At 44.4% G+C, this 22,185-nt stretch overlaps 3 protein-coding genes across 7 annotated transcripts; 1 reads left to right on the top strand and 2 right to left on the bottom strand.

The window, feature by feature from the left end:
• Positions 1 to 379: 379 nt before the first annotated feature.
• Positions 380 to 4,420, bottom strand: wdr74 (WD repeat domain 74). Its single transcript, XM_017303058.2, has 2 exons — positions 3,572 to 4,420; positions 380 to 1,075 (listed from the first exon to the last, which is right to left on the bottom strand). Exons 1-2 carry the CDS (start codon positions 4,178 to 4,180, stop codon positions 545 to 547), a joined length of 1,140 nt encoding a protein of 379 aa, XP_017158547.2. The 5' UTR covers positions 4,181 to 4,420; the 3' UTR covers positions 380 to 544.
• Positions 4,421 to 4,968: 548 nt separating this feature from the next.
• iws1 (interacts with SUPT6H, CTD assembly factor 1) lies at positions 4,969 to 14,964 on the top strand. 5 transcript variants are annotated; one of them, XM_008402048.3, is made up of 17 exons: positions 4,969 to 5,271; positions 6,206 to 6,288; positions 6,795 to 7,671; positions 8,302 to 8,367; positions 8,464 to 8,680; positions 8,752 to 8,809; positions 8,881 to 8,987; positions 9,124 to 9,274; positions 9,408 to 9,490; positions 9,573 to 9,702; positions 10,254 to 10,371; positions 10,450 to 10,561; positions 11,362 to 11,418; positions 11,952 to 12,008; positions 12,609 to 12,720; positions 13,388 to 13,539; positions 14,646 to 14,762. In XM_008402048.3, the coding sequence occupies exons 1-16, from the start codon at positions 5,241 to 5,243 to the stop codon at positions 13,511 to 13,513; spliced, it is 2,385 nt and encodes a 794-aa protein (XP_008400270.2). In that variant the 5' UTR covers positions 4,969 to 5,240; the 3' UTR covers positions 13,514 to 13,539; positions 14,646 to 14,762. The 5 variants fall into 5 exon arrangements, with proteins under 5 accessions (XP_008400270.2, XP_017158571.2, XP_008400269.2 ...); XM_017303082.2 differs by lacking the exon at positions 13,388 to 13,539 and having other exon boundaries at positions 4,977 to 5,271; positions 8,467 to 8,680; positions 14,646 to 14,964; XM_008402047.3 differs by lacking the exon at positions 13,388 to 13,539 and having other exon boundaries at positions 4,982 to 5,271; positions 14,646 to 14,964.
• Positions 14,965 to 15,412: 448 nt separating this feature from the next.
• ostn (osteocrin) lies at positions 15,413 to 20,620 on the bottom strand. Its single transcript, XM_008402052.3, has 5 exons — positions 20,325 to 20,620; positions 19,336 to 19,425; positions 17,086 to 17,318; positions 16,890 to 17,000; positions 15,413 to 16,820 (listed from the first exon to the last, which is right to left on the bottom strand). The coding sequence occupies exons 2-4, from the start codon at positions 19,423 to 19,425 to the stop codon at positions 16,913 to 16,915; spliced, it is 411 nt and encodes a 136-aa protein (XP_008400274.1). The 5' UTR covers positions 20,325 to 20,620; the 3' UTR covers positions 15,413 to 16,820; positions 16,890 to 16,912.
• Positions 20,621 to 22,185: the final 1,565 nt, after the last annotated feature.

The following is a 22,185-nucleotide window of genomic DNA, read 5'->3' as shown; positions in this document are numbered from 1 at the left end:
ATACTCAGCTAGCAAGCTACATACTCAGCTAGCAAGCTACATACTTAGCTAGCAACAGATATTTTATTTTGAGCTTCAAAAAAACTAGTTAGACTCAAACTTTTAGTTTTTTTGCTTGAAAGCTAAACATTTTACTCACATTTAGCCGAGTTAAATATTTAACTTGCCAACAAAATGAACCTGATATTATCAAAGGACTGATCCGTTTTATTTGTGACGATCTAAAAGAACCAAATTATTCATCTTTGTGTAACTTAGTCGCCGCCTGTCGGGTTTTTATGTTGACAAAGCAACAGAAAACTTTGCGGTTGATCCGAAACCAGAACTTTTCTCCGGACTCTTGAGTTTTTTTAATCACCAGATTGAAGAGAAACACAAATTTAGTTTCTTTTATAAAAAGGTAAATTTATTACATTAGTTACAGAATCTGACCCAACAGCAGAGGAAGAACCCAGGCAGAACAGAACCGACGAGGCGTTCAGATGGTGAAATGTCTACATTCAGTCTGAGATTTCCTGCGCTCTCCTCACACCCTGAACGCCTCTCAGTCTCCTCCTTTCTTCTTCTTCTTCTTCTTCACCTCCTCCTCCTCTCCTGCTGCTGGTTTCCTCTTGGTCGCCTCCTCTTCCTCCTCCACCTGCTCCATCCTGTCCCACACCTCGTCCTCCTCCTCCTTCACCTGAGGCTCCGCCCCCTCCGTGGCCCCGCCCCCCGGCCCGGCCTGCAGTTCCCGGCTGGCCAGCAGGAGGCAGGTGAGCCGGGACTTGAGGTACACGCGATGCAGCGGCCGCCGGTCCTCCAGGCTGTGGACCCGCAGGAAGCGGTCCAGGCCGCAGGACGCCACCAGCGGCTGGGAGGCGTGGCACTGCAGGGCGCGCACGCCGCCCGCCGCGCCCTTCAGCCGCCCGCGGACCAGCCCCTTCCTGAGGTCCAGCACCGCCACGTCGCCCTGCGTGTTGCCCACCACCACGGCGCCGCCGCCGCCCGTCAGCGCCAGCGCCGTCAGCGGATACTCGCCGAACTCCGCCTCCAGGACGGGCCGCCGCCGCGGGGTCGCCGGGTCAAACAGGTGAACCTGAGAACGACAGGATGCGTCAGCTGACATCACTTCCTGTTCGTTTTTATTTTAATAACATTTACAGACATCATGAAGGATAAATCTAAACCACATGTGGGAGAAATGAAGGAGAATAATCCACCTCTTTAAAACCGTTTACTGGACTAAAGTCAATATCAGTAATTATTGATCCGTTTCGTTTGTTTCGCCCGTTTTTCTCTTCTCTCCGCCTTTCCTCGCCTGAGTGAAGTTTCCCCCCCCGCCTTCTTCAAATCAGACAAAATTGGTGTCAAACGTTTGTGCAGCAAAAATGTTCGTTTGTGCCGCTATCATTTTAAAGATATAAAGAAAGTTGGATTTTATAAAAGTTGAGGGTCTGGTTGACCTTTTGACCTTTACACTTTCATTAATATCTTCAAAGCCAAAGCAGCACAAACAAAACATTTTGCTGCACAAACGTTTGACACCAATTTTGTCTGATTTGAAGAAGGCGGGGGGGAAACTTCCCTCAGGTCCTTTCCTCGCCTCCTGTGATGAATTACTTTGTTTCTGGCCAGCCGCCCTCAGACGTTCCGACTTTGACACAAAGTTTTCCGGTTGGTTCTTCCTGGAATCGCAGCCGCGGCGCTCCGGGAACATTCCACCTTTTTGGTGAATATTCCTCCAATCCGACGACGTTTGATGAATTGTGTCTCATGATGAACAGAAAAACTCCGGGCAGCAGAAACCTGTCTTCACTAGCCTACATCTCCCAGAATGCTTTGCTGTTCTGAGTTTATAAACACGACTGAATATTCCATCAGACATGATATTTATTGATTATCACGATACACACGGGTATTAATTTATCGTCCAGCTCAAACACATAATGACAAAATATCAAAAAGTCAAACTAAGACAGCTTTTACCTCCAAATGTATTCATTCAGATAAAACATTTTAAATATGAATATAAAATCGGTAGTGAAGATATTTTGATATTTTACACGCAAATCTACTTGAACATCTGAAGAGAAAATGAGCTAATTGAGAAAATAAAAGATGAAGGAAGAACAGCGACGAATGTAAACAATGTAAGAGTTTAAGAAAATAAAACGTTTCTGGCATCAGAAGATTCATGTTTTAGCAACAAAGAGAATAAACATATTGTGTTTAAATGTTATCCAAATGAAGGAAGTTTGTAAAATTTATAACTAGATTATTATTAACTTTGAGTTCAATGTGTTTGTTTGATCTTACATCAGAGAGAAAAGATGTTAATATTTATGCTGATATTAACGGTGGAATAAATGCTCAGCTGCTCTGGCGCCCCCGCGTGGAGCCGCGCGGTAACTGCAGCTGCCTCCATGACCTTTGACCCCGTTCAGCCCAGTTCACCAACTGGCTCGTTTTAACCTTTGATACTGAAATGGAGCCACAAAAGAAAACAGGGAAAATGTAGAGAAACTAAATGAAAGACTTGATTGATCAGTCCTGATCAATAAAGTTTAGACTTTATTCTGGTATTATTGACATTATTCTTGTGTTATTATCAGGTTATTATGCACTATAAAAAACATTTTTCTCAGATTGCTACCAAGTTATTTTTATTTTTACGACGGTTTTATTCCTGAATTATGAAGACGATGTTTATTCTGCTCATCTTAAAACCATTACAGCTTTAATCTTATAGTTCAGATTGTTCTGGATTCTTAACCTGGTTCCAATATTCCATCTTAGTCATGAAATAGCCGCAGTAGAAAGTTCTGGACCGGTCCAAAGTGCGGATCAGAACATCCAGAACTCAGCTGGACCTGCAACTGGTTTTAGAATCAGTTTAATCTCATTTATTAAAGAGCAGATTTGATCTTTTCTGCCTCCTGCTGGTTCACCTGGTTCACCTGGTGGTTCACCTGCTGGTTCACCTGCTGGTTCACCTGGTTCACCTGGTTCACCTGGTTCACCTGCTGGTTCACCTGGTTCACCTGGTGGTTCACCTGCTGGTTCACCTGCTGGTTCACCTGCTGGTTCACCTGGTGGTTCACCTGGTGGTTCACCTGGTGGTTCACCTGTGGTTCACCTGGTGGTTCACCTGCTGGTTCACCTGGTGGTTCACCTGCTGGTTCACCTGCTGGTTCACCTGCTGGTTCACCTGGTGGTTCACCTGCTGGTTCACCTGCTGGTTCACCTGCTGGTTCACCTGGTGGTTCACCTGCTGGTTCACCTGGTTCACCTGCTGGTTCACCTGCTGGTTCACCTGCTGGTTCACCTGGTTCACCTGCTGGTTCACCTGCTGGTTCACCTGCTGGTTCACCTGGTTCACCTGCTGGTTCACCTGCTGGTTCACCTGCTGGTTCACCTGGTGGTTCACCTGGTGGTTCACCTGCTGGTTCACCTGAGCAGCTGCTCCATGTCTCCACTTTGTTTACGTTAACAAGTGACGTCGTGCTGACGTCACCAGCAGACTGAGCAGTCTGCTTCACAGGTGTAAAAACTGACGTAACCTAAGACAGGTGAGACAACCGGAAGCAGTTACCTGATGGTGGCCCGTGCAGGTGACCACCTTGTCGGAGTCCGGGATGAAGCCGATGTCTCTGACCCAGTGCGGCCTCCGTAGATCCAGCCAGTCGTCCCGCAGGTTCTTCGCGGTGAACAGCGGCTTCTCAGGCCGCTCCAGGTCCCAGATCTTCAGCCCGTTCTCCTTCCCGCCCGTCGCCACCCGGTTCGGGTCCACCGGGCTCTGCCGCATCCGGCACACGCTGCCGCCCGCGTCCAGCTCGGCCACCGGCCCGCTGCCGTCCTCCCGCCACACCCGCAGCTTGCCGCACTCCGCGCAGGTGATGACGGCGGAGCCCCGCAGTGAGGCCAGCCCGCTGAAGCAGCCCTCCTGCGGGTCTCCGCAGCTCCGGGCCTCGGTGAAGACGCCCTTCTCGGTGCTGAAGGTCCGCACGGTTCCGTCCGCGCAGCCCAGCAGCAGCTCGCTCTCCGCCGGGTCGGCCCAGCACAGCGCGCGCACCTCCTGGTCGCGGCTCAGCGTGCGCGTGTTGGAGAAGTTAAAGGCCTGCTTCCGGTCCAAACTGACCCCCTTCAGGATCCCGGTCTCGGACCCGAGCCACACGGAACACAGTCTGCTGCGCTCCTCCATCACAGCGGGCTGACACCAGCCGGAACCCGAACAGAACCAGAATCTGACTGAAACGCACGTGGAGCTGCTGCGGCGACGAGAAAATACGTCACTATGTTGTCTTCTTCTTCTTCTTCTTCTAGCTTTGTTTTACGGAGGTGCATTGCAACTGTGATGGCGCCCTACCGCCACCTACCGGACTGGAGATAAACACTAAAAACCTCATAATGTGAAATTAATTATTCAACTTTGTATTAACAAACTAAATTCTACGACGGCGAATTACGGCCAACTTAGATAGAAACCACAGATACATTTACACAAAAAATGCGATTATTCTCAGAAATGTTCTAGAAAAAACAGATATTTATGAGCTTGAAAAGTCTAAAACTTACTATTAAAAAATCAGAAATTTTGAGATTAATTCCTAAAATTTCCTTGAAAAAAACATGAAATTTTCTGAGTTTCAAAAGTCGACTTTGAAAACTTGAAACTTTTCCAGAAATATTCTGAGATTCATCTCAAAATTTCTGAGTTTCTTGGTGGAAATTCGCTAATTATTTTTAAACAAATTCTTTAGACACAATCATAAAATGATCTCTTTTAAGTTTGTATTTTTCAAAAATAACTTAATCTGACCTTGACTTTAAATCTTATCAACTCTAAATTTAATATTTATTTAATTTACTTATTTTTTTGGAACTGATTAATAATTATTAATAATTGGGAAAACATCAACCAGAATTTAAAAAATGCAGAAAAGGGTTTGTTTGGTTTCACTGCCTCTCCTCCAGGTCTGTAGGGGGCGGCACGACACATTAATGCTTGTTTCCGTTTCACCATGAAGCAACCAAAAGAACAGAACTAAATTACGTAATCCATCACACATGCGCAGACGGTGGTGGTTCCGCCATTTTGGTTCTCGGTGTGCTAACGGCAGCTAGCTTCTGGTGTATGTGCGTTTTGTTTACTCTTCACTGTTGGGTTTTCGGTTTTCCCTCCAGCTGCGGTACTAAAAACCAGTAAAGCGGTACCAGTCCGCCCAACAAGGTCGGAACCGGAGTCTGTCTTCGTCTGAGAGATGGACGGAGGAGAGGAGGACTTTATGTCCGGTAAATGCGCTTTGTTTCCCGGCTGACAAACTTAAGAGCTCGCCCATAAAACGCTTTTTGCTTTCGGTGTTTTCTGGGGTTCATCCCGGTTCCTCAGTATCGGTCCTGAAGTTTGGACCCGGTTCTGCGTTCAGTTAGCTGCTCCGGTTCTGATAGAGCTTGGTTTCAGATCTATACGTTGCGTGTTTTGTGTTTCTTCCTCAGTCAGTTTTCAGGTTTTCCTGTAAATCAGCGGTTCATGGCTGAAATCTGCTGCTCAGCAGAGCCTGGGTCATTCTGGAAGGAGATCCGTTCACATCCTGGCTGACCTCTGACCTCTAGCCCACAGCATCACTGACTGACAGGTTTCAGCCATGATTGTTTCTCCTCAGGCCGCTAAGATCGTGTTTTGATCTGTTCAGCTGCTGGTTCCAGCTGATCTTCTGTTGTCAACATATCTAGGCAAACTGCTGAGTTTGATTCAAATTCAGAAATGCTTTATTGATTCCAAAGGAAAATTAAAAGCTGCTGTAACTCATTTAATTCAAGGTTCTTCAAAAAGTTACTGTTGATGCTGATTGCTGTTGGGAGGAAGGATCTCCTGTAGCAGTCTGTATTACAGCTAATCTGAAGAAGCTTCTAACTGAAGACGTTTTGTTGTTGACTGAAGTGTTTCATCCTTTGATCCATGAATCATTTGGACAGGAAAATCTCCTGAACTCTTGAAACGTTGGTTTGTGCTGCAGATTTAATCAGCGCTACAGAAAACCTTCAGTCTGTAAACTTCAGAGAGTTGAACATCTAATCAGATCAGATTCTTTCAGAACGTCTCATTGTTGTGATGAAGGAGCATCATCCTCGGCTCTCTGAGTGGAGCTGCTGTTTCTGGAACATGTGAAGTTTTAATCTCTGAGTTTGTTTGATGCTGAAGAGTTTTTCTTCCGTTTGTCTCCAGACGATGGGGGCGGGACTCCGGTTCAGGATGAGCATCCTCAATCCGACGGCGAGGAGATGAGGAGCGACGGCCGGCAGTCAGAGGTCAGAACCGGCGATTAGTTATAAGTTATTAATGTCCTGGTTGATTCCAGCCAGGGAACCAGATGCGTTTCCAGTGCGTTTTTTAATGCACATTTTGAAATATTACATCAGAATAAGTTGATGGTAATTCAAAACAACTTCAGCCATTTTGAAAAACAAAGTTGTTGTTTTTTTTTAACCTCACATGAGGCAGTTTTTGGCCTTTCTGAGAGAGTTAATGCGCTAAAACGGAGATAGAAACACATCTGCTGAGTAAGTTCTGACGAAGCGAACGCTCCCAGACGCTGGTGGGTCTGTCAGACCAGAACCTCCATCTCCACTTCCTGTTTATTCCAGACATGCATAACGTCAACATCTGATGACAACAAAGTGCAGAAAATGCAGTAATGATAAAACGTAAGTGGAGAGTAGTAGGGGAAAGTAGTGCAGTCTGAGCTTGACCTGCTGGCTGATTCTTCTTCTGCTGTTTAATGTCGTTCGGTGCGTTGACGATCTGCTCTCTGCAGGACGACGGCAGCAACGACGAAGACGCTGCCATTGCCATGGAAACGGGCGGGGCAGCCAGCAGCTCGGACGCGGAGGACCGGCGCCGGGCCAACAGCGACTCGGAGGACGAGGCTCCTGGGGCCCGCCGAGAGAAGAGCGACTCTGAGGACGAGGCTCCTGGGGGCCGCCGAGACAAGAGCGACTCGGAGGACGAGGCTCCTGGGGCCCGCCGAGACAAGAGCGACTCGGAGGACGAGGCTCCTGGGGGCCGCCGAGACAAGAGCGACTCGGAGGACGAGGCTCCTGGGGGCCGCCGAGACAAGAGCGACTCGGAGGCGGAGCCTCATCGGCCCGGCGGCAGCGAAGACGAAGACTCTCCGGCAAAACGCAGGGCAAGCGCGTCGGACGAGGAAGAGGAGGAATCGCCGAGGAAGAGACGGCCGAGCGGCTCGGAGGACGAGGCGTCGTCTCCGGTCAAACGGGGAGCGTCCGACAACGAGGAAGAGGACGTGTCGTCCCCCGCCAAGCGCCGAGGAAGCAGCTCTGAGCTGGAGGACGCCCCCAGAGGAGATGGCGCCCGCAGCGACTCCGACAACGAAGAGGACAAACCAGCACCGGCGTCGTCTCCACGGAAACACTCAGACAGTGACTCTGACGCAGAGCCGCCCGCCAGACGCCAGGCGGCGCCGATGGACTCTGACGAGGAAGATGAGGGTAAACGGGAGGAAGAGGAAGGGGCAGGGGGAGGGAAGTGGAAGGGTGTGATGCAATCCGACAGTGAGGATGAGGAGGACGAGGTGCTGAGGAAGAAGGCTGCAACAGGAAGTGATGAAGAGCAGCGCGAGGAAGAGAAGAAGCAACAGAGAGATGACGGCGAGGAAGAGGACGACAAACCAGGTAGAGACATCAGAGCCAGAACTGATCTGGAGGGGTTTATCACATCCCACATAATCATGCTGCCACCACCATGCTGCATACAGACGTCTCCGGTTTGTAAACCGACGGGACTTCCTGTCCTTCGGTCCAATCAGCTCCGTCTCTGTCCCTCTGAGTCGGACAGTCCGAACTGTTTAATGACTGCTGTCTGTCAAAAATATATTGACAAAATCAGCAACATTTTAATTCCCAAACCTTTTTCCTGCTAAATTAATTATTCCTGCTAAATTATTGAATAAGTTCCACATGAGCTCAAAACCAGATTTATTTATAGATTTTATTCTTCAGGTGTTTCAGGAAGCCTGGATCATTCTGGGCTTCTTTAGAAATATGGACGCTAACATTAGCATGTTTAGCATTCAAATGCTACATAGGCTAGCATAGCATCACTGCTAGGCTAACTCCTTTTAGCACAACTTGAACCCAACAGTAGGCTTCCAGTGTGTTTGGAAGCCTACTGTTCCAGAACCAGTATATATACTGGACCAGTATATATACTGGTCCAGAACCAGTATATATAATTACTGGTTCTGGACCATCTGAATCGGGTTTCTGTGGTGGTTCTGAGGTTCTCTTTATATGTTTCTGCAGTGAAGAGAAAGAAGGCCATCTTGTCTGACAGTGAAGACGAGGATGAAGAGAAGGACGACAAACCAGGTGAGTCAGCCTGATGTTCTGTTCTGACCCGGTTCATCATCCCAGAGCTCTAGAACCGATCCAGTCATTTCATCTGTCCACTTCCTTGTGTCTCAGCAGCAAAGAGGAGCCGGGCGGTTTCCGACGACGACGAGAACTCGGGCAGCGGCGACGGCTCGGTCGGCCCGGATCGAAGCCTGGCGGCCAAGCTGAGGGAGCTTGGGTCAGACAGCGGCAGCGACGAGGAGGACCGGTCCAAACCCACGGCGGTGAAGAAGGACGAGAAGGCGTTGTTCGGCAGCGACAGCGACTCCGGCGAGGACGACGAAGAGGAGTGAGTTTGACCACTGTCTCCTGCTGGCAGGAAGCGGAACTGCAGTTGACCCAGAGTTAAATGTGTTGCAGGAAAATGATCGCAGACATTTTCGGAGAGTCTGGAGATGAGGAAGAGGAGGAGTTCACGGTAAGTTACCGCTTTTGGAGCTGGAACCAATCGGGAATCGGCTCCTCTTCATCCTCCTCTTCCTCCTGCAGGGCTTCAACCAGGAGGAGTTGGAGGCTGCCAGCAAGCAGCCGAAGCAGCAGCAGCAGGCGGCCGATGACTCCGACTCCGACGAAGGAGTGGACCGCAGTGGCCAGGAGTAGGTGTCCCCATAAGGTGGCCGGTGCTGCGTGGACCCAGCAGGGTGCTAAACCTGTGTGTGTGTGTGTGTGTGTGTGTGTGTGTGTGTGTGTGTGTGTGTGTGTGTGTGTGTGTGTGTGTGTGTGTGTGTTCAGCACCAGCTTCATGTCCGACTTTGACATCATGCTAGCCAAAAGGAAAGCCATGAACAGCCGGAAGAGGAGGCACCGAGACGGAGGAACGTTCATCAGCGATGCCGACGATGTCGTGAGCGCCATGATCACCAAGATGAACGAGGCCGCAGAGGTCAGCCTTTCACAATAAAAGCCTAGATTATTTAGTCCCAGCTGTGTTTCACAATAAAAGCCTGGCAGGTTTAGCCTCGTCTGCCATCCTTTCACAATAAAAGCTGAGCTGCTGACTCCGCTTTGTTGACCAGGAGGACCGGACTCTGAACAGCCAGAAGAAGCCGGCGCTGAAGAAGCTCACGCTGCTGCCGCAGGTCGTCATGCACCTCAAGAAGTGAGTTTCTGTCCGCTCCGTTTGGACTTCAGAACCAGAACCGACCCGGTCCAATCTGACAACCGTCCTCTCCGCCCCCCAGGCAGGATCTGAAGGAGACGTTCATTGACAGCGGCGTGATGTCGGCCATCAAGGAGTGGATCAGCCCTCTGCCCGACAAATCGCTGCCGGCGCTGCGGATCAGAGAGGAGCTGCTGCGGATCCTGCAAGAGGTGGGAGAGGCTGGGATATTATATTTTATTAAAAATAACAAAAACTGAGAAAATATTTAACTGAAATAAATAAAAATGGGAAAACTAACTTGGTCTATATCATTTATAAAAACTAAAACATACTGAAATTTTAGATGTATCCATCAGTTTTTCATTTTATGATTCTGTTTATTAGCCTTTCAAACTGAATGTAGCCGTTTCTGTCTGCATATTGCGGCGCTCCATGGTCATCCTTATGCAAAATGGCGACAGCAAAAGTTGGGAGAAAACTCCCGTCAGTGGTTGTTCAACAATAATTGAATACATTTTTTGGAAACGGTCTTCTGAGTATTCATTACCAGGCTTGTCACGACAATTAATTGTTCCAGAAATTATTGCGATAAACGGTAATATTGTTGCTTGAGACCACTGTTGACTAATTTCATTAAAATAACATAACAAATACACCCTCAAAGACCACTAAAATAATTTCTAAAGACCATTTAGCACTGGAAGCAGGGACGGACTGGATGTCTTCTGGACCCTAGTAACGTCCTGTTGTCCTCCTGCAGCTCCCCAACGTCAGCCAGGAGACGCTGAAGCACAGCGGGATCGGACGGGCCGTCATGTTCCTCTACAAGCATCCCAAAGAATCCCGGGCCAACAAAGACCTGGCGCTGAAGCTCATCAGTAAGACCTGACCCGGTTCTGGTCCAGCTGCAGAAAGTCCAGACGTTCCTGACATGTTTCTGGTCCGTTTCCTTCCAGACGAATGGTCGCGGCCGATCTTCGGTCTGACGTCCAATTACAAGGGAATGACGAGGGAAGAGCGGCAGCAGAGGGATCTGGACCAGCAGACGCCTCAGAGACGCCGGCTCAGGTAGCAACAGAAATAAGATTCAAACTTTGACTAAACCTGATCGCTTTGAGGCTTTTTCAAGGTCTCCATCACTCACACATACACACAGATCTCTGACTGGCAGTAGCAGGTAGTCACATGATGCGACAGGAGGTTCTGGTTTCAGCTGGTCAGATGTTTTTAATGGGAAACTCAGCGAGGTAAATCTGTCCTCCTTGTGTGTGTGTGTGTGTGTGTGTGTGTGTGTGTGTACTTGTACTTGTTTAGCTATTGTATGAGGACGTACTTAAATAACCAAAACTGTGAGGACATGTGTATTTGTGAGGACATTTTGCCATTTTCACACAAAGCAAAATAATAATTTTTGGGTTAGGAATAGGCCAGTCACGATGACAAATTTTGCTGGATGATAAATTGTCCCGTTATTGCAATAAGCAATAACTTTGTTGTTTTGAAATCATTTTTAGGTATTACGATGACAATAGTATAGCAATGCAAGAACAAATTCTCAATAAACTCAATTAACTTTAAATTTTGATGAATTTAAAGTTTATTAAGTTTTAGATATCCAAAATAAATAAACATAACAGAAACGACAAATAAATTGAATTATGAAGTCTCACTCAATTTGTTTTTACGAAACGGTCACAGAGAGTACCACATCTTTCTCCAGATGTTGCACTTTCCATCCAGAAGTTTTTAGCTATTTCATATTCTTTGTAATTATTTTATAAAAGCATAGGGAAACAGGAACGTGTGTGTGTTTCTTTCTTCCTCTCATCCATCTCTCCTCCTCGTCCTCGTCCTCCTTCCTCCACCAGTGAGCCTCAGAAGGTGGAGAGGGCGCAGGAACCCGACGTCTTCTCTCCACCAACCAGGTCCAGTCCCAGAGCTGCTGCATGTTTGCGCTGCGCGTGTTTCTGCTGCAGCTCCTCTGTGCAGCTGCAGCCTGAAGATGAATGTTAGTGATGCCGCAGAACTTGAGGCAATCCAGAAGCCATAAAATAAGGAATGCTTGTGTTGAGGGAGATGGACGATCAGGCAGCACTCTGGATTTACAGCCTGTAATAATTAAGATGAACAGTCTGCAGCTGTAGACAGCAGGGGGCGCTGCTGCACAGAGGGGCTGACTCTCAAGATGGAAATCATTTTCAATCTGTTCTGGCCTTCTGGCAGGAACATGCTCAGCAGTTAGAAACCTCAGAGTGTGAAGCTCAGTGACACTAAAACGTGGTGCAGAGTTTCTGCTGCAGGCCGATCGGATCGGAACCGGCTCCAGGTTCTGATGGCTTCACTAACCTGCAGTGAGGTGAAGCCTGCTGATAACAGCATGGAGCTTCAGGAGGAAGCCCTGGTGTGGCGGCTTGAGTCTGAATATTACAGCAGAGCTTGTGTTTGTGTTGGTCTGCAGCTCTGGAGGTCAGACGCCCCGCAGAGACCTGGAGAAGCAGCTCACCGGGGAGGAAAAGTCAGTCCAGCACTATTTTATCATGCACTTTTTACCAGAAATATAATCGGGAAATATTTTTTTAGGAATTCTGTGTTATTTACCTTGTTTAATATTTTGTTTTGTTACAAATTGTTTTTAAAATTTTTATTAACGTTTTTATTCGTGAAATTTTAGGGGCAGGGTGGGGGGTATATTTTTTTAAGACTTTTATTTTGAAATCTTTTAGTACTGCTCTTAATTAAAAAACATTTATTTGTACATATAATTTTTTTGGTTTTTTTATTGTAATTGATTTGATTATTTTTAGGTATTTTATAGTGTTTTTATTCATGTAATTTTTAAGGAATTTTGTTTTATATTTAAATTTAATAAGTCTTTTTAATTTTGTTATAAAATGTTTCTTTTATATTTTGAAATGTATTTTATACATTTTTCATTTTATTAAATGTAATACGAGGTTTTTGTTTTAATTTTTTTCCCTTTTTATAATTTATAAATCTTCTCATTTAGACGTATTTAATTTGAATATAATTGAATTTACTCATCTCACAGACAGATTGTGTGACTCAGATTTCTTTTAAAGTTGACGTGAACCTTATCGATGTTTCTGACCTGCAGAGCTCTGCGACCCGGTGATCCCGGGTTCTGCGCCCGGGCTCGGGTGCCGATGCCCTCCAACAAGGACTACGTGGTCCGACCCAAATGGAACGTGGAGGGGGATTCCAGCAGGGTGAGTTTCCGTTTAAAAAGCTTTTATTCTGGATCATTTTGAATTAACAATGTTCACTGAAAGTTTTAGAAATTAAAAGGTAAATTTGAGTAAAAGTATAACTTTTCTCTCGGTGGCTGTTATTTAATGGTCATTACCAAAAACTTCATGTTTTATTCAAATACTGTTTTTGAAAAGAAAAAAATGTGAATATGAACACTTCATATTAAAGTTGGAAAATACATTTTAATTGTAAGTTATTACAGTTTCTGTTGCTGCAGACACCAGATTGATTCTGGCATAAAATTTTTATATTAGACAAAATTCAAAAAAAATTTCTTCTTTTTAATATTTTTTGCATTTTGGGTTAAGATTATTTTTATTTTTTGTCTTTAATTCAAAATCATTCATCTGGTTGAGGAATTTAATTTTAGTTTGAATAGAGATGAACTGATTGTTTTAAAGGATAAAACCAGTTGAGGGTAAAAAATTAGATCTTTAATTGTTTAAACTGTTTGCTTATGTAGTTTGCAGAAATTTACATAAAATAGATTATAGCATTAAAATCAAAATAAAACCCGTCACTGAAGGACAGAACCTCGTGGAGCGGAGACGACACCTCACCTACGGGTTGTTACGATGTGACTCAGGTGAGGTGTGCTGCTGAGCTCTGATTGGTCCTCTGTAGAGCGGCTATAAGAAAGCCATCAGCCTGCTGGAGAAGCACAAGCGGCGCTTTGCCGAGCAGAGGAAGCTGCGGCGGCCGCAGGGAGCCGTGAAGATCAGCATAGAGGGGAACAGGATGCCGCTGTAGCTGCGGCTGCTCGCCTGCAGGGGGCAGTAAGTCCGTCTGCATGGTGTGGAGCGCAGCGGCTACGTAGAACTAATCGGGTCGATGAAGTGAAGTTTCAACCACTTCAGGGCTGGTTGGTCTGACTGCTGGCTGTGCTTCAATTAGAGCTGAGCTGATTCCACTAACAGAAGCTGCTGGTTCTGATCAGAAGCTGCTGGTTCTGATCCGATCAGAGCTCCAGACACATGGTTCCTACACACAATCAGTCTTTGTTTCCAGGAGGCCGCTGTCTGGAAGCTGCTGGTATGTTCAGATGCTGATTGGGGAAAAGTTCCACATTTAGGCACCTTGAATCTGCTGTAGCTGCCATGCCAGGCCACTAGATGGAGCTGTGATTTTAGCATGTAACTGAAACCCTCATGTGCTTTTGACCCTTAACTTCCATCTCCCTGAGAAACCAGCAACCCATCTCTAATGAACCAATGTTAATTTAACAAATAGTGTTAAACTGGCCACATTAAGCAGCTCGCTTAATGCTAGCGGTGCTAGCCGCTGTTGGTGTTGGTTTTTTTTTGCTCATGCATGAACAAACCAAACCCAGCAGCTGTCCGTTCTGTACGTGTGCTTTCACACCTCCTGGGGTGTCGCGCCCAAAACGATCCACTCTGAAACCAGGTTTTATAAATCACCAGTCAGAGAGTTCAATCACTGGAGACGTGAATACGAGCGGTTAGATCGCAACTAAATGTTTTACTGAAGAGCGCATAAACAGGGCAGTAGTCTTTCTGTCTTTCTCTTTTTCCTCTTTCTTTTCATTCACTGTCTTCATTCTTTCCATGTTTCTGTCTTCTGGTCTTTCTATCTGTTAACTTTCTACCTGTCTTTTTATCTACCTTCCTGCCTTCTGTCTTTCTCTCTTTTTCCTTCATTTTTTTGTTTGTTCTTTCTTTCTATTTTCTTTCTCTTTCGGTCTCGATGTTTGCATCCAAATTTTAGGCCAAGTCGAATTTATGGTGAATTTAGACGGATAACTCTGTAAATCTGGGAAAATCTGGAACTTTTCCCTGAAAACTGCGTAGGAACCCTGTTCAGAGCTATGGTGATGCTCTTATTTTGAAGGCTAAGCTTGTTGCTTCCTGTCTTCCTCTTGCAGGGGCCGGTGAAGAAGGGTTTGTCCCGGGTCGATAAACAGATGCGCAGGTTTGCGGACATTCGGCGGCTGACGAAGACTGGTCACGCTGTGAAGATCAGCGTGGAAGGAAACCGGATGCCACTCTGATCCAGTCTCTGTCTTTAGTTTTTTAGGATTTCTTCTTCGTGGGTTTGTTTTAAGGTGGTTCTCCTGAACCGTCTCAGTCCTCCCTCCTCAGGTTCAGCTCTGCCTCTCTAAGGGCTTCTTAACGAATGTGATTATCTGCTGTAAACTTTTTTGCTCTCTGAACAAATTCAATAAACTCTCCATCATGACGTCACCAGCCGTCCGTTTTTCGTCTGTTAGCTTTAGCAGCTGGCAAACCGTCAGGAACTGTAACACGTTTTAAACATGAAACCGTTTCAATGTCAGCCAGTTTAGCCAGTTTGGGTTGTTAGCCATTAGCAACGCCTGATTCAGTCTGTTGGCCTTCATTTAGAGTAACTGAAACTTTTACAGGCTTTGTGCTTTTATTTAATACATTAAACATAATAAAGCAAGCGTTTTGAAAGAGCGTGACTCAAATCCTGTGTCTGAAACCCAGAGTACCAACCAAGCCTAAATTAATTTTGTCACTGTCATAAAATAATGTACATTTTTGCCACGTGATTATTTTTTAATTTTTTGCACAAAAATCCCTTTTGGGAAAAGATAAAACAGGCCATTATTTTTAAGAAGGCGATGATTTGAAATCCTTTTCAATGTTTGGTCGACAACCCAAACGGATGATTCTTTGCTTTGTCTTAATTATGTACATTTAAACACAGGCAGAGAAAAACATTTGAAAATCTTTTTCAATTTTAACAGGAAGGTTTTTAAAATGGGAAAACTGGATTACAGCTCCAGCCAAACATCAGCCGAACTGATGTAACCAGCAGGAAAACTCAAGTGCAGTACCACGTTCAGCCCAAGGAGGGCAGTACAGAGACAGATTTAGGCCACGATTGCAAAATTAAGCAAATCTACATAAAAATTCAAACATTTGGACTAAAGCACAAAGAATTTAGACAGTTTAAATGCAAAACAAGTTGATTTGGGGTTTAGTTACTCTTTAAAGACGTGATAAAGTTTAAAATGCTATTCAGTGTGACTTTCAGTTCATACAGTTTAAATTTTTGAATTTCACATGGTGACAAGATGCAAAAAAATCATCTTTTCATTGTTTATTTTAAAATAAATGGAGTAGAAATTATTGTTTTTCACAGAATGGAAGACAAAAGTTAAATATATCGATCAATGTGGTTTTCTACTTTTTCAGATGACATTTCTGAATTTACATCTTTACTTTATTTGATAAGAGAAAATTTAAAAAACAAATCCGTCAAGAACTGTTTGGCAGATTTAACATCGCCCTGTGAACAAAACCGGCTGCAGCCTCCCGTCGGTGTGTTTCTGTGCTGCAGCAGAAATGCGTCCGGCTGCAACATTAAAAAGAGACTTGAGCAGAAAGCTGGAAGGCTCCAGTCGTGTCGGGCGTTTCGAGTCGAGGCGGCGGTCGCTTCCAGTCAGGTGAAGCAGGGAGAGCCGGAGATGGTGCGTTCAGGTGCAGCCAAAAGGTCTGAACCAAGATCAGCCCTAACGGCAACAATAAATGTGGACCTGATGATTTAGAGTGAAATAAATCTTAAAATCTGTAGCTAATTAACATTTTGTGAAAGATTTATTTTGTTATTTGGTTTGTTATTTTGAACTGTTGTTGCACCAAAATGAGCTTTTCTAAATAAATCACATTATTGACCAAAGGTATTTTTCTAACACCGTTAATAGATTAATAACTTAAGGTGTTCAGGTCATCGTAATCAGTTCTGGTATTAAACATTTTTATTTATATTTATACTTTGTTGTCGAATTTGAATATTTTGGGTGTTTCTCATAATTTTTGCCTAAAATAATTCGATACAATTCGATGCTTTCATTTCATTAAAGTTTCATTAAAATGCATGAAATTATGTAATATCCTCATGAATTCTGTGTTTTTGTGAAGAAGTTTGTCTCCTTAAGACTTGAGCTGTTGGTCCTGAGTTTATTGAGCTGCACCTGAATGCACCATCATTTAAAGCGTGTCCAGGTGAGGTGACCAGGTGGTTGGCTGGTATTTATGCAGGGACTCGACTGAAGAGAGATGACAATGGATTCCTGTGTTTAAAATTAGAAGTTGTGTTGACATTTATTACTGAATAGACACAGCCCTGTGCAGTTCCTCACCTGTCCAGATGAGGGCGTCGTTGCTATCCTCGAGTCGTCGGCAGACGGCTCATTCCGACTCGGTCGATGGGAGGCGGATTGCTTCGTCGCCGTGGCGACTCCGCCACCTTGCTGGGAAGAAAAGACGAGTGGAAGGAGAAACTTCCTTCACCTGCCTGTGGTTCTGTTGAATTCACCTGGGACAGGTGAGTCCTACCTCTGCTTCTTCTTGCCCTGTCTGGTTTCCATGGAGCCCACGGACAGCCGGTCCAGCGGGGCGTTGTTCCCAGGGAAACTCCTCTTCCTCTGGGGCTCGGTCACGTCATTCTCCATCATCATCATCAGGTCGTCTGTTCGGAGGAGTTTGGCGCTGAGCTCCAGTCTGGGCTTCATCCTTCCTGTTCGGCGCCACAGGACGGCCAGCGCCCTCAGCCCGGGCCAGTCTATGTGCTGGAAAAGGAGCAACAACAATCCTCATGTTTAGCTTCAAACCTTTCTTTCGAACTAGAAGAAATAAAACCGACATGACAGAAAAAGTTTGTTTTTTACTGAAGGAATTTGGGTTGAATAACAATTTAAATTTCCAGAGGATAAAATGTCCTAAAAACATAAAATGTGAAAGTAGTTTACGCTCTGAATATAAATAATCTGCTTTGAGTTTCTGAGATTCAATATTTTCCTGCAAAGTCTAACTAATAGGTTTGAATTAAATAATCTTCCCTCTGAAAAGTTGCTGATTAATGTGGATTGAGGGACAGTAAGAGGCAAAAAACATCAGAAAATCACCAGCTGCTGTTTACAAAGACAGCAAAAAAAGGTTATTAAGTTAGTAATATTTACACCATGTAATTCATTCATTTATAAATGTCACAGTTGCAAAATAAACATTTAATTATCAAGATATATTTAGTTAGCAGGGCTAAAGGGTGTACAGAAAATGGATGGATGGATTTAGTTAGCAAAATAGCTAAATATTTAGTTAGCAAAATAAATATTGATTTTTAGTTTAAAGCTGAATATTTAGTTAAACTAAGTATGTAGTTATAAGTTAAAATTTTTGTTTCCATATAAATATTTGGCTGTGAAGCTAAATGTTGAACTTCAAATTAAATATGTAGGTACGTACAAGCTAACTTTATTTTGAAGCTAAATATTTAATTAGCAAACTACATATTTAGCTTGCTAATTAATAGTTAGTTAATAACCTAAATTTTATATTGGAGGGTTTAGGATAGAAAAAGCCTCCAGCTCCTCCTGAAAGGCTTTGGTTTTGTTGTAGTGCGTTAGCTTCTGACTTCCTCTCTGCCTGTTCGTCTCTACAGACTCCAGAAGATCTGGTATAAAATAGACTGAGGAGAAAACAGATTTCTGCTTTTCTTCCTGCTGCTTCACACCATCTGATATCAGCACCCAGGAGGAGCTGCTTGCTTTGGCCCCCAGGAGGAGCCCACCTGCCGATCTTCTGTCTGACCAGTCAATTAAACGCACTTTATGGAAAATGTGGCTTTCTAAATACTAAAGTGAGTTTGAGCCACACTAAGAGATACTCTGAGACAATTTTACAGTCCTATTTGAGAATCTGTTTTGAGTTTATTTCACGTTTTGAAGACTCTTCTGATTTATGAAAATATACCTTCCTTATGGGGACCAGCTGGTTTGTGAGGACATTTATATTTTCAGGACTTGATAATATTTTTATGGCACTGAATAACAGATATTATGCATTGTGGAGGCATTTTCACATGTCAAGAAATGTTTTCGCTTGACAAACCTGTGTTTTGCTTTTTGTACTTATTTGAGCCTTTCCATGGAATTCTACATCATTTTAAAGATCTCTATAATTTAAAAACATAAACATAAAATACAGATTAAAAAGATCTGTGTATCAGTAAATTTAAATGGGTATTTTATTTATCTTTAGTTGTGGATGCACAGGATGTTGCCTGTACATCAGATTTATGGATGCCAGCTCTCTGTATCCATCTATTCGTCCATCTGTCTGCTTTATATTTTTTAATCCAGGCCATCACTGGTTTCCTTTAAACGTTCTATGACAAGTGAAATCTTATGTCTTAATTCTAACATTGCAGGTCTTTTTTGAAGGAAACCTTACAGACCTCAGTGTGTACAACAGCATTTGTTCAGCTGTCTAGAAATGTCAAAGTTCAGCACACCACCGCCTTTTCTTGACGGATTTCATGGTTCACCACACAAAATTATTATTTTAATTTTAGCCTGTTTGTGGATTTTTTTAGAGGATATCTAAACTTTTAGCCGTCAAATTAACCTTGGGAAGGTGAGATTCCTCGGTGCATTTCTGCTGACCTGCTAATGGAACTGCCAACCCCCCGGTTGGAGGATGAACCCTGTACTAACGCCCTGATTCTGATGCTTCAGACTCTGACTTGAGGTTAGTTTGGTTTAGTTCTGGTTCCTCTTTTAGAAATGTGTGTTTCTGTGTCTTGACCTGAGCCGGCTGCTGTTGGACTCCAAGGACGCTGCATTGCAGGATGATGGGCAGCAGGCAGAAGATCAGAAGATGGCTGCAGAGCCGCATCTGAACACAGCAACAAATCACAGCAGAAAGCCGACAACTAAACTCTGAGCTCAGTTAAGAAACTGATTTTTAAAAATACAAGTTGCACAGCGGGACATGGTTATGGCAATAAAACTAAATAACATAAAAACTTAAGAAAAAATAACACTTTACCCAAAAGAACAACAGACCAAAGACTTAATGAACCCAAACAAACTTTAAAATTTCTCTTCTCTGCAGACAAAGTAAAAATATTTCCGCCTCACATCATTCTGAATAATTATATTATTATTCAGAACCTAAAGGTAGGAGAGAGAACATCCTCTGATTAAAACCTGAGCTAAGCTTCCCTTCATGGTTTCAAACACAGCTGGCTCCCACAGACAGCCGGACACTTTTAGCTCAAACTTATTGTCCAGCAACATCTTCTAATTTTAGCACTTTCCATTCCTGCAAATAAACGCCTTTTGAGCGTCACTTACACACTCGCTGCTGCATTCCCTCCATCACACATCCGGATAAAACACACACACACACGCCTCGTGATACACACTCCTTGTTCTGCTGGACTCAGAACCCTGCAGCCTAACGCAGGAGGTCCACCTTCTCCAGAACCAGAACCTGCCCTCTCAAGATCTCAGTTTTATTTCTGTTGCGTTTAGCGGCTTCAGCTTGGATTTTTATGCAGAAATAAACATGTCTTCAAAGTGCTCTTTTACAGAAAACAGCAACTTTACACAAGAAAAGTGTCACAAGGTGGGAGCACTGCAGTAGTTAGAAAGCTTCGCACTGACAGTCTACAGAAGCATCAAGGAATTCAACATTTGCTAAATTGAAGTTTAGGCATTTAGAGTAAAAACATTTGGAATGAAGAAAGTGATTTTTTTTTGCAGGTTCATCCAGTTTCATGCCGCTTGTACCTTGATTCTGGAGATAAAACTCTGCTGTCCGTCGTCTTCTCTGCGTTTCTGTCTTCCTGCAGCTTCAGGTTTTATAGCAGCTGCTCCGGAGCCTCCTGTCCAATCCAGACCCTTCCCTCCTGTGACACGACGACTTCCCTTGCTTCTTTTCCACTCTGTGTGAGATGTTTGATCACCAGGTCCATTACCTGATAAAGAGCTCTCCTGGGATCGGTCACACCTCGCCTCCTCCTGGAAGTCCGCTTTTAAAATAAACACAGTCGGACTCCCGTCTGCTTCCCAAGCACGGCCGTTCCCTCAGCGCCTGGATGTGGAGGCATCAGATGTCCCAGCAGGAAGACCTGCACTCAAACCTCCCACCATCAGTTCACGTTTTATCAGTGACTGCATCGGGATTTTAAGAAATGAGGGAAAACATTGAGACATGAAGCTCCAGAAACATTTTGTTTAATCTTCTTTTGCTCAAATTTAACTCATGACATCAAGGAACCTCTAGATATCAAAAGAAGCTGTTTCCAAAAACATAAAAAATAAAACAGGTATTTAGCAGAAGCTAATGTGCAAATTTTAACCTTGTTGATACGACCATGTGCCAACAGCACAGCACAGTATGTCGCACTCCACAGGGTTTAATATGTCATTACACACCTGCCTGTAAGGGTTGTGCTTCAGCTCCGCTAACGCTAAAGCGCTATGCCAACATGTGGAAGCTAATGCTAACCATATTGATACACAAGCTAAAGTACTAAACAAAAAAAGGAGCGGTGCTCTGAGTGTGCCCACCACCGGGATTCAGTCATCTGTGTTTATAGGTAACCAAAAGGTTTCTGTTTCATTTATTTGGCTCCATTTTATGCTTTTTGTGACTTTTCCTCAAAGTTCTGCGATAAATCCAGTCAATAGAGTCTTTACCCTGATGAAGTGAAGTTGCAATGTCTAGATGATGAAGAGTTTTTATTAAACCCAATGAGAGAAAACGTTTTAAATACTTAAAGAAGTTGTGGGGAAGGACTGATCTGACCGTTTGCTCGCTGACTGACTGATTTAAAATGCTAACAGCAGAGATAAACTCAACAAAAGGTTCTTAAGCTTTATTGAGACGAGACACTGAACTCCTCTGTAAATATCACATGAGTTTCATTCATCCTGTGAAAACCCAAAATAAACAAATAAAACCCAAATAACTCTGAAATCCGACCTCAACGTCTTTGCGTTCCTGTTGCTGCTAGCATGCTAGCATCACAGCTCCATCCCCCCCAACTTACTACAGGATGGAGGATTGTGTCACTGAAAAAACACACGGGGGTTAATGGCAGCAACACATGCTGTCCCTCTAATTAGGGACAACCTTCTCCAGGTGATGTCATCCTGGACCTCTCCCCGTTGCCATAGAAACAGGATACATTAAAAGTTGAGCAAAGTATCCCCAGGACTGGTCTCAGTCGCTGCCTCTATAAGGATGTGTGTGAAGGTGGAATGATCTCAGAAAAGCAGCTGGGAAAAGGTCAAAGGTCATGCCCAAACCTTCTGAAGTCCCATCATTCTCCAGAGAGCAAAACATCTCAGACATCCCAGCAGATTGAGCCCAACGTCACAGCGTGAGGCTCACAGATTAACTCAACGGCTCCATCTACGACTCTGCAGGCCTCGGTTAGCAGGCTAAAGGTTAAAGGTCATGATAGGACACTTTGGGTTGAAAGAGAACGCCTCTTTCTCCTTAAAACAAAATGGCCGCAGAGTTGAAGTCTGATCTGACTTCTGGGGCAACGTAGAGATGTTGCACCACGATGGAGGAAACCAAACGCCTCATGCCAGCTGTGAAGCACGGTGGTGGCGGAATGATGGCAGCTGGGAGGTAAGA

The sequence above is a fragment of the Poecilia reticulata genome, chromosome 13 (assembly GCF_904066995.2).
Source record: "Poecilia reticulata chromosome 13, P_reticulata-male-v2, whole genome shotgun sequence".
NCBI lineage: Eukaryota > Metazoa > Chordata > Actinopteri > Cyprinodontiformes > Poeciliidae > Poecilia > Poecilia reticulata.
Note: the sequence above shows the minus strand (reverse complement) of the source record. Positions and strands in the feature narration are given on the sequence as shown.

Bases quoted from the DNA above. Each gene is read 5' to 3' on its own strand.
- ostn (XM_008402052.3), bottom strand. From the start codon at position 19,425: ATGCGGCTCTGCAGCCATCTTCTGATCTTCTGCCTGCTGCCCATCATC. The intron at 17,319-19,335 runs GTCAAGACACAG...CTCCTTTTCCAG, and splicing joins TCCAACAGCAGCCGGCTCAG to CACATAGACTGGCCCGGGCT. The intron at 17,001-17,085 runs GTAGGACTCACC...TTTTCTTCCCAG, and splicing joins CAGGGCAAGAAGAAGCAGAG to CAAGGTGGCGGAGTCGCCAC.
- iws1 (XM_008402047.3), top strand. From the start codon at position 5,241: ATGGACGGAGGAGAGGAGGACTTTATGTCCG. The intron at 8,368-8,463 runs GTGAGTCAGCCT...CTTGTGTCTCAG, and splicing joins AGAGAAGGACGACAAACCAG to CAGCAAAGAGGAGCCGGGCG. The intron at 9,491-9,572 runs GTGAGTTTCTGT...TCCGCCCCCCAG, and splicing joins GTCGTCATGCACCTCAAGAA to GCAGGATCTGAAGGAGACGT.
- wdr74 (XM_017303058.2), bottom strand. From the start codon at position 4,180: ATGGAGGAGCGCAGCAGACTGTGTTCCGTGTGGCTCGGGTCCGAGACC. The intron at 1,076-3,571 runs GTAACTGCTTCC...TGTCGTTCTCAG, and splicing joins CCTGCACGGGCCACCATCAG to GTTCACCTGTTTGACCCGGC.